This window comes from Strix aluco, chromosome 1 (genome assembly GCF_031877795.1).
Source record: "Strix aluco isolate bStrAlu1 chromosome 1, bStrAlu1.hap1, whole genome shotgun sequence".
Taxonomy (NCBI): Eukaryota; Metazoa; Chordata; class Aves; order Strigiformes; family Strigidae; genus Strix; species Strix aluco.
Window position 1 is genome coordinate 1,499,084 of NC_133931.1, and position 11,306 is coordinate 1,510,389.

At 49.4% G+C, this 11,306-nt stretch overlaps 1 protein-coding gene across 2 annotated transcripts in view; it reads right to left on the bottom strand.

Moving 5' to 3' along the window:
• Positions 1-10,033, bottom strand: part of RHPN1 (rhophilin Rho GTPase binding protein 1) — a 32,702-nt gene extending 22,669 nt beyond the window's left edge. For both annotated transcript variants that reach the window (XM_074829232.1, XM_074829136.1), the window contains exon 1: positions 9,667-10,033. In XM_074829232.1, coding sequence (XP_074685333.1) covers positions 9,667-9,768 — 102 coding nt within the window. In that variant the 5' untranslated portion in view covers positions 9,769-10,033. The remainder of the gene's footprint in view (positions 1-9,666) is intronic.
• Positions 10,034-11,306: the final 1,273 nt, after the last annotated feature.

The window sequence follows — 11,306 nt, forward strand, 5'->3', positions numbered from 1 at the left end:
GACTTCAATATAACCCCTGAGCTCAGGAACAGATGTGACTACGTCTATAAGTGCTCCCAGCTCCTGTCAGCTATAGGGGATCGAGTGCAGGCAGCAAGTCAAGAGTTCACGGGGGTGGAGAAACGAGTTGCAAAGCAGTAAATTAATTCCATCCCTGTCTCCTTTCCTGATTTCAGCTTGGACTTTCTGCAGACAGGGAAACATGTTTAATCTCCGACTTCAGGAAATAACAGACAGCAATATCCCTCTGTTTGGCAGGGGCAAGAGGTTATTATGGGATGCTCTGGCGGAGAGGTTGCCATGAGTAGGGTCTCTGAATCCAGGGCCACAAAAGCTCTGCCCAAGCAGAGATGATTTCCATTGTGAGAGAAGAGATTCAAATGGATGAGATGAGCCTCCAAAAGACCCCTGGATAAATAAAAAAAAACCCCAACATGTGGGAGGGTACAAGGCTGGGCAGTTTAAGAGGATGGAGACACCTGAGCCTGCTTCTCATACACCAGTGCAAAGCACGGGCAGAGTCCTCCAAAAACATATTACGAACCACTGTAGCACTAAAAGAAATTCCTCAAAGCCACTATTTCACCCTCTTGCTTCCCTTAGAAAACCTCCATTTGTTATGCACATCAGTCTTACCCTGCTCCCCACTGCTTTCCCTCCATATCTAGAAGGGGTTTTGCCACCCAAGACTTCACAGAGCACCAACAGTGCCTGCTCTTGTCCTGTCCAAAACACCTTCTCAGCTACTTTCTTCCATGTAGAGATCTCAGTGGGCTTCACCAGGTCTCACCTCATCCTCCAGGACAAGTCACAACAGTCTCAAAATCCAACAAGCCAGGGCAACACTTTGTTACCTCTCCAGAAAACACTGTAGGTCCCAGCGTGACTCTGGGAAAACATACTCCTAACAAATTATTTGATTTTTCTGGGGAAGTAGGAAAGGAAAAAAAAAAAAAAAATCCTTGCTCAAAGTATAAGACCAGCTTTGATTAGTAAGTAGGGAGAGGAAAACTTTGCATTTTCATGGACTTCAGCCTTCTGAAAATTAATTTCTCATATTTGAAGTCCACTAAGTGGTGCCCCCTTTGAAAAGGGTCAGACATTAACATTGGAATTTCCATTTAAGTGGAAGATTTGAGCTCCTAATTAGTATATGGGAGACTGAGGAATCAGAGTCACTCCATCTGGTCCATAAATCTACAGGCTTAGTGCTTTACAGTAATCTATGAATTTGTTGAAATTACCGAAGGAACAAGCTGGAAGCATGAGACCCTGATTATTCTGGGAAAGCAATTAAGTGGGACCTTAAGGCAAACACCCCAACAGCTGCACAAATCTTGGGACTGAGACATTCAGGAGCAAATACAGGAAAGGCTGATCCAGAAGTGCCACTTCTAGATTTGCCCTGGGGGAACCACACCCATCCTGCACATGGTGGCTCCCCAGGAAAAAATACAGAAATTGGAAAAAAAAAAAGGATGACGAATCACAAATCATGGAGCCCAAGAAGGGAGCATGCCAGGTTTTCTCCAGCAAAAAGGAACTGGGTCATTGCAGAACACAGCCTTTGGGGGGGGGTGGGGGGGGGCAGGGAAGAAAACCCAACTGTGCAGGCACTACTCAAATCTGAGCACCCAGAGGCTCTCAAAGCAAAGGAGGCAGCACCAAACTCTTGTCTAGAAAGTAGTTGCTCATGCAGATGTAGTCCAATATATTGCACAAGTATTTCTTTCATTAATTAAAACTGATTACAAACATTGTGCCTTCAATGATGTTTCTTCATACAGTGCAAGATATTAACCTATATATGGAAGTTAAAGCTCAAGGGAGGGAAAAGGAGCTGTAAAGATAAGGTGGTGCTTATTAAAATTTCAACAGCCCTTCAGGTTTACAGAGAGCTGTGTGTACTTGTCAGCTCCAGAGACACACAAGCCAAATGCATATGCAAATATATCCAAATACATGCAAGTGAGCAGGATCCAGGCCCCCTCTCTGCCTCCAGAACCATGAAAATCCATCCAAACTCAACAGCCCTGGTAGCAACTGTTGGAAGTGGAAAGCACCTCTTCTCTGCTGCCAGCTCTTCCTACAGGAGCCTTCATCAGCTTTCAGATCTCTCCACTTCTTGTAAAGATTTGCTTGAAAGCTGTCAGAGGATTTTAAGATTTTTTTTTTTTTAGGGGGAAGAATTCCAAAAGACTACCTGAACACATGGGCAAGAGGCCAGAGGAACTGCAGATGAGAGATGATGGAAGAAGCACAAGTAGGAGGACTATCTAAAACCACAGAGAAGGTCCATGAACGCCTCCTTGTCTGGGGGCAAGAAGAAACTAAGTAAGAAAAGAAATTAAATACAGTGTGGCATGAGAAGACACTAGGATGGCTCCACAAGATAGTCAAATACGGCATTAAAACCTCTTCACTACAAAAGCAATTAAGGGGTTTAGCTAATTGACTTGGCAGCTCCCCACTTCTCCCATGCCCAGCTTGAGACAACACCAAGAAGCAAAATTCGAGTCACCACAGCATCAAAGCTGATGAACGAGAACCTTCTCAAGCATGCAAACAGAGCAGCAGTGATCATCATTAATCACTTTATCCTTCCACAAGGGCACAAAGGAGCTGCCCTCCAGGAATACTTACAAGCCCTGATGCAGCTGGGGACCAAACACGGTTCAACAACATCCAGGACATCGTGGCATTTGGGTTTGCCTAGACTTCTCCCTCCAAGAGACACTAAGCCACTTGTAGAGCTGTGAGGGTTCCCCCCCACACCCCATCTGAACACCGGGTGTCTTCTCAATCAGATTTAACAAGATAGTTATCAATTCCCATCCAGGCTTCTAAGCCAACAGCAAAAAGGTACCGGAAAGTCAGGTATTGGAGCATCTGACGTAATACCAAAGCCTTCTGAGGATGTCGAGTCAGGATCTCAAGACTTGCTGCCCTTAGGGACTTCATATGATCTCCCCACACCCTGCTTTCCTCCTCAACCTTTACGAAGTTGGGTAACTGCAGTAACCCGTGGGATTGCAGCACATCTCACCTTCAGAGGATCTGCTGTCGGTCCCAAATAATCAGCCCTGGCTGGCATAGACCAATAGAAGCATTATGCCAAGGCCACTGTGAGGAACAACCAAGCCTAGTCTACAGCTGCTCCTGAAGCACTGCAGGAAGGACATTATTTCACAAATATTGGAGCAAGAAGGAAATTCAGCTTCAGAATAAGATGGACAGGTTAAGTTATATATGAAAGGAAACACCATCACAAGCAAAAAAGGCCGTATTTAAATAAAAAGGTAGATAGGGGAGATAGAGAGTCAATAGGCGAGCATGCCCATCCTCCAATAGCTTGCATTCAAAGGAATCCAACGCTTCACCTGTACTCCCCAAGTTGTAACCAAAAGCTAAAAACTACAGCACAGAGTTTCTAAAGTCATGATGGATTTAAGCATGCCTTACGTAAGGGGGGCATAAGGAAAAAACCCCATCAAAACCCACTGTTAGGTTATGAAAGGGATTTTTCCTTGCTTAATTCTTCTTTGTACAAGCTCTTGAGGTCAACCCTTTAAGGTCAGAAGAAAGGTGTGTTATTTCAACAGGCCTCTTGGGCTTTGTGGTGCACCTAGGGGCATCAAGAGAAGAGTAAAGTAGGGTGTTTAGGAAGGCCAGGTCAAGTGTGGCATTTCTTAGCCTTCCTAGTTTAAAGCTTTTACAAACGAGAAGCAAGCACATAACTCTTCCAGTAAGAGGCCATAAATTGTGTAGCAGCCAGGAAACAGCACAGCTTGTATGTACACAGAGGACAGCATATGTTAAGAAAGCCATGAAAATGAATGAGGTGTGGGTCATTAACGTATATGGCTTGTGTCCAGCTCTAAAGTTTATTGCTTATGACAAAGCAGGATTAGAGCCAGTATTATTGTAGCAAGGCCATTCTATGCTCAGAAGACATCTGCCAAATAACACCGTGTTCAACCCTTGGCATGGAAAGATGACAGCGCCGCAGAAAGTGCTCAGTCAATGCCTCCACATAAGGAAGAACAGGGAAGAAGCCAGAAGACTCCTTCCAGAGGAGGCCAAGACAAACAGATCCCCTCTGAGGGATGTCGAGGCTTCTGTCAACTCAAACCCTATCTTTGCAGGGGACATATACAATGATGTAATGGTGGTGTTAACTCCCCAACACGTCTCCCAGTGCAAGAGCACCCATCTGGGGCGTTAAATAGGGCAATTACGTGGTTAGGTTTCCTTCTGTAAGCAAGTCCTTAGGGAATGTTTGTTTAGAGATGATCACTGAGTGTAGTTTGCTCTTCACATCTCCAGTAAACACAAGCAGATGAAGCCTGGATATGTCTTGGGTGACGAGGCACACCCAGAGCATTATTTGTGATCGTGGTGTCAAAATAATGCCACCACCTCCCAGATTTCCCAGACTAATGACAGACAAAACTAATCACCTGTAGGGAAAGGCAGATGCCAGCAAGTCCAAAGGGCAAAGCCAAGCACAAAGGGACTGATTTCTGCTCTTTCGTTTCCGCTAGAAGAACAGGAGCTCAGTCACTGAAAGCAACTGAGCAAAAGCAAAAGTTAAGTATGAACTGATCAAAGGATGGCTGTGAACTGTTACTGTGACACCCGTGAGAAGGGAAAACACAATCTTATTAAGCAAGAGAGAAATGGAGATGCAGATCCGATTGCTTAAGGGGCTGTTGCATCCCTGTCCGGAGGAAGGGGCACAGATCAGGAGCATGCTGGTAAAAGCCAGGCATGGATCTCTTCAGAGAAATGAGGAAGGGGTCTGTAGCTGGGAGTTCAGTTATAGCCCCAGGGAGTATTGCAGCAAAAGCTCCTAGATACTTGAGGAACTTGGCTGGATCTCAGGAGGTGTTCCACAGCCCACCTGCTGAAGCACAGACCAAGCTGCGCCATCTTCAAGACCAGCTTTAGCCACACAAAAGTTACCACCAGGACTTTTGCCAATTAGAGCTGCTGGAGGTGCCCACAGGATAGCAGGAGAAATTAAAGAAGCTTAATTTGCACGTAGACTGGAGACATCCATAATACAGCAGTGGTAAGATGAGTTGTCACCTGGTGCTGATTGAGGCTCTACATTCTCTCTCTTGTCCTACAATTCTGTTTTTCACTTAGGGAATAACCTGGTTTGATGAAACCAAGTTATCTACCCTAAGATTTGTCATTAAGATCATGTACAGCACACTGGCAGCAGCACATCTGCACCACAGTCCCAGTACCCCGTGTCAGACAACACAGACTCAGGTCCAGGCTCACAACACAGAGCAACATAGAATCACTGAATGGTTTGGGTTGGAAAGGACCTTAAAGATCATCCAGTTCCCACCCCCCCGCCACAGGCAGGGACACCTTCCACTAGCCCAGGTTGCCCAAAGCCCCGTCCAACCTGGCCTTGAACCCTTCCAGGGAGGGGGCAGCCACAGCTTCTCTGGGCAACCTGTGCCAGGGCCTCACCACCCTCACAGGGAAGAACTTCTTCCTTACATCGAAACTAAATCTCCCCTCTTTCAGTTTAAAGCCATCACCCCTCATCCTATCCCTACACCCCGATAAAGGGCCCCTCCCCCCTTTCCTATAGCCCCTTTAAGTCCTGGGAGGCCACTCTAAGGTCTCCCCAGAGCCTTCTCTTCTCCAGCTGAACACTCCCAACTCTCTCAGCCCATCCTCATGCTTGACATTGCACAACCAGAGCTCGGGGACATAGCTGAGGACTAATGGCAGGATTAAGCCCATCTCAGCTTCCACTGCTCAGACCAGCTCAGGAGGTGGTGGATACCATGAGTATGTTAAGTGTAGCCCAGCTGCATCTGGCAAAGGTACCCATGATGCTCATCTGCTACATCCCCTGAAGCCTGCACAGCCTTCAGCATTTCCATTATCCCAAACTGCTGCATATGATCCTTAAAGCCTTAAGGATTATTTTGTTTTAATTTTGTAAATTATCCTCCCCAGGGAATAGACATCTTTTTGCTTTTTTTTTTTAAGGGAAGGGAGTCAAAAGGCATCAAAAGTGTTATTCAATCCTTCCCCAGGGAAGGATGCGGACACGGTTCAACTCTTCTGTTGGACAACCCATTGGGATTTCATTCATTTGGCCTCCAGTGCTCCCTTGTTCCTTCAACCAGTTGCTGAGATTGGTTGCTCAGGGCATAAATACACCCCTCAGACAAAATGGCAGGAGCTCTGCTGGAGCCTGGCTCCCCATGTCTCACCTCCACCACTTCTCCTACCCCAGCAGTTCCCACAAGACCCACCCCAAGTGCTCCTACATACAGAAAGAGAACTGGCAGTCACAATAAAATAAACTCCAGAGCCAAAGGCAAAGCCAAGCAAGGCTACAAAACAAGCCTGAGATATCTCGGTTTGATACCCATGAGGGCCACACTCCAGATTGAGCCACAGCAACCTTTGGACATCATGAGTCATCCCATCTACAAACTGTTCTCTCATCCAGAGGGGAATTCCTTTAGGTAGGACCAGGATTCACGGGCAATGCCAAATCCATCCCAGTGCTGGATATGGTTTGTTGCTAATGGTAAAGGTCCCCAGTCTTCAGAGCTGTCTGTTAAGTGTGTCCTAGGTGGTGACCTCCTAACAGCATTCAACACCACCAAATTAGTGACCAGGCAACCCTTCCAGCACTACCAGTCTGTGCTCACGATGCAGTTAAAGAAAACAGCACACAAAGGAGCACGAGGTGCTAAAGCACGAGGAAATCATACGCTTGCACCCAGGAAGCCTTCAACCCCAGCAAGAATGGTGCATGAAGAGCTGAAGATCAGTGCTTGGGAGGGTCAAGCACCAACCACCAAGCATAATTCAGGCAGAGGTGGGCAAGTCTATGAGAGCTGGTCAAGTCCAAGCTGTGTTTGCTCTCCACTAATTCACCTAGCTTGCATCAAGGCACACTCTAGAATATCAACATTTGCTCTGTAGTAAAAGCTAGAGTAAAATACCTGTATAGAGACAAGGAACAGCCAAAGACAACAACAATTTCTACAGCTCTAGGAAGCGCCAGCACACAAGCTACCCCTGTCACTAACAGATGTACCCTCGAGACATGACCCCAACCCTTTGCGTTGAGCACATGGTCTCCACATACAACCTCAACCTTTCAGGTTTTACCCAGTAAATGTTTACAACATCTCTCACTCAAAAAAAAAAGGCAGGCAGTTATTTTCATCCACTCTCAGGAGCAATAATATTTCCTAACACAGAGTTTCGTCCCCAGAAAGGGAGCTTTCCAAGCAGACAGATGATCCAATAGCTGGAAAACTTGCTATAGAAACAGGGTAACCAGAGCATCAAGCTCTCAGGACCTATTTTATTTCCAGAACCACACTGGTTTATAAACAATTTTGATAGAGTCAGAGCTGTCAACCAGAATTATTATTCCTCTTTGCAACCCACGAGTTTGAGTCAGGCCAGCACAGGACAAGTGGCCAAGTGACCCTGATTTAGCCACATTAGCCTGTGGGATAGAGAGCAAAACAAAAGCCACAGAACCACTCCGCACACAAAAGCGGGCTTTAAAATTCTCCTTTTTAAAAGATTATAGATAATTTCCTTCTCCTCTCAGCTAAGGGCATTTCAGAAAGTAACATGGGCTGTTGCTGCAAGACAACCAGTAGGTCACAACAAACATTTTTGCTCCCTGAACATCTATTTTTATATAAAAGTTTCTATCATGAAACTAATCTTATGAAGCACTCCGGCTGCAAGCTGTTTTTCTGTGGGAGACATTACCAGCTAAAACCTCTAAAACCTTTTATTGAGAATATGGTTACATCACACAGCCTTTTAACAAACGAGTGGAGGATTAAGGTTTTAAATTTCCCAATGAAGTGCCCTCACTGTTGGCTAACGCACTCAGCAAGAGGAAAGAAAAATAAAATGGGGGGGGGAAAAAAAAATACAAGGGATTGGGTTTTTAAACAGCAAAACCTTCACCCAGAGCTTGAATTTTAGGAGCCTGAAATTGCTCTGGGGAGCTGGGGGAGGCACAGGGCATCATGAGAGCTGGGGCAGGGCGCCAGCAGGAAACAGATGTATTAAATCTTCAGTTCCAGTACATGAACCTTAGCAAAAAAAAAAAAAAAAAAAAAAAAAAAATCACCATCACAGCAGCACTGAGGATTCCCTGCAAGGGAACAAACATGCAGCGGCCCCATCCACAGCCCCCGATGCTCTCAGAGTGAGGAAAAACAAGTAGAAGAGGCTATATTGATAGTTTCTTTTAAATAAAAAACTGGTATCATTAATACAAAATCTAATCAGGTGTTTTTTTAATTAAAAAAAAAAATCATGTTATGACAGATGCTGCATATCCTCTGCCAGTTTTCCCCCCACTAAAGCTCTGCAACATTTTCCTATGTTATTCTCCTCTGTGCTACTGTCCAATAGATCCAAACAGGGTAAACCAATTGCTCATACAAGGGAAATGGTGTGTCTCTACACAGAATAAATTGGAAAAGTCCTGCTAACCTTTCCTTACAAGCAGCACCTGCTATTTAGACAAGGCCCTGGGTAAACGCCAGCCTGGTTTAAGGTTGCAGCCTCTTTACCTGCAGTTGGAGAGGCCAGGCTCAAGTGACTCAAGATCAGATTGATCCTTACAACCTCGGCTGAACAGTCTCAACCCTCACTCAGTTAAAAAAAAAAAAAACAAACACCTCTAGAGCCTGACTGAGTTTTGTTATTTTGATTGCTGGGAGTTTTTAAGGTGTTGGTTTTTTGTTGGGTTTTTTTTTTTTTTTTTTGGCCAAAGGGCTGCAGAAATGCAGCTCTCTGCTGAAGAACAAGTTTTGAAAATTATATACTTGCAAGAAGAGATCAGATTACAGGGCAAACTCACTGCAGGTTTATAAAGCTGGCTCCTAGGGGACAGACCTAACGGGAGACAAACAGCCCCAAAAACTAATGTTTACCCATCTTTTTTTGCAACAAGCAACACTTTTAAAAGCCTCTTCGACCCCGTGAGCATGCATTGCCACCCAAGGGACGGCAGGGAAAGTCGAGCAGCGGGGTCAGTGGCAGCCTGAGGACAACCCCCGTTGGTTTCACCCCGCTGTTACTAATTAAACGAGTGACGCCAGCGGAGCTATCGGCCCCATCTCGCACGCATAGCCCGGCTGCGTTGCACCGACTTTCCTTGTGGGCAGCTCCTGGGGGAGGAAACATGCCAGCGAGCAACACCCTGCCTGGTACCTCCGATGGTGGGGGGCAGGCAGGGCTTGGCTGGACCATCTTCCTACAGGCGGGAAGGAGAAAAAGGCAAAATATAGGAGTATTTGGTTAAAAGCAGTCACGGGGAAGCTTGCAGATGGAGCCAGCAGAGGAAGAGGTGACAGAGGAGTGGAGTTTAAGAGTTAAGCTATGAGACAACTGTGTAGGTCTGCTTATGGACGAGCTATTGGACCCATTTTGACCCCACAAGACACACCAAGCCCTTCCCCATCCAGCCCCCTGCCATGTCCTGACACCCCCAGCACAGTTTGATGGCCAGGATGGCCCTGCACCCCCACCCACGGGGACCACCATCCTCATGGAGCAGACAGATATACCCCGAGAGCATCAGTTGGGTGCTTCTCCATCCCACACCACCCACAGCACCCCACTGCTGTGCCTCACCTTCCGGGTGCTGCCACACTTCAGAGCTTGCAGGAGGACAAGGTCACTGTCCCTGTCCCCTGCCCCGCTGCCTTCCGGGCTCTCCTCCTCGGGGGGCATCATCTCCAGGGGTGCAGCATCCACGGGCTCAGAGGGGTGGGCCCACACCTGGGGGCTCCTGCCTGACCTCACAGGGTGGCTCTAGGGCTCCTCCTTGGGCTGCTCTGGTTCCCCTGGCCTAGCCCCACACCCTGCTAGCCCCCACAGAGGGGTTCTGAGCCCAGCCCTGCCCTGGGTGGGGGCTTAAACCCCCCACTAGTTCCTGCTCCCTTATGCTGCAAATCCCCACATGCCTAACATCTGGCTGGATGGGAGCCCACAGCCCACTCCCCCCTTACAGAGATACCCCAGCTGGGGAGGGTGAACCCCCACAGACCCCCCCCCCCCTTACCGAGATACCCCAGCTGGGGTGGGGGGGGTGAACCCCCACAGACCCCCCTTACAGAGATACCCCAGCTGGGGTGGTGGTGGGGTGAACCCCCACAGACCCCCCCCTTGCAGAAATACCCCAGCTAGGGGCAGGTGACCCCCCTACAGACACACACCCCCCCTTACAGAGATACTCCAGATGGGGTGGGGTGGTGAACCCCCACAGATCCCCCCTTACAGAGATATCCCAGCTGGGGTGGTGGGAGGGGTGAACCCCCACAGACCACCCCCCTTGCAAAGATACCCCAGCTGGGGGCAGGTGAACCCCCCACAGACACCCCCCCTTACAGAGATACCCCAGACAGGATGGGGGGGGGGGTGAACCCCCACAGACGCCCCCCCCTCACAAAGCTGCTCCAGCCAGGGGACCCCCCCTCAAAACTCCCTTACAGAGATGCCCCAGCTGGGGGCAAACCCTCACCCCGCCGGGTGACTCAATCCGGGCCCCCCCAGGCGCTGAGGCCCCCGCTCACCCCTCGGTGCCCCCTCACGGTGCTGCCGGCTGGGAACGATCGCGGCGCCGGCCCCGCCGCGGCGCGGAGCATAAGCAGGGGGAGGGGGCGGGACGGAGCGCCCCTGCGACCAATGGGAGAAGGGAACGGCGCGGATCGGCGGCGGCGCTGCCCAATGGGAGCGCGGGACAGGAAGAGGCGCCGGGGGGGCCGGGGGGAGGAACGGAGCGGCTTGGGGAGGGGAGGGGCGGAGGGGGCTGTCGCCCGTGGCAACGGGGGGAATTAGAACGCTGAGGACGTCACGGGTGGGGCGGGGCCTCGCGGGGCGCCGCGCTCCTCCCACGGGCACATCTGGGCGCACCCCCCTCTTCCGCGGCACATCTGGGTGCGCGTCCGCTCCCCCCCGGCAACATCTGGACGACCCCAACTCCAAACAGAAGCTCCCCCCCCCCCCCCCCCCCCATAATCTGGTCGCTGCCTCCCCCCCGGCAACATCTGGACAACTCCAACTCCAACCAGAAGTCCCCCTCCATAATCTGGGGGCTTCCCCCCCGGCCACATCTGGATGATCCCGACTCCAAACAGAAGCCCCCCCCCATAATCCGGTCGCTGCCTCCCCCCGGCCCCATCTGGACGACCCCAACTCCAAACAGAAGCCCCCCCCCCCCCAAATCCTGGGCACTGCATCCCCCCCGGCCACATGTGGACGACCCCAAATGC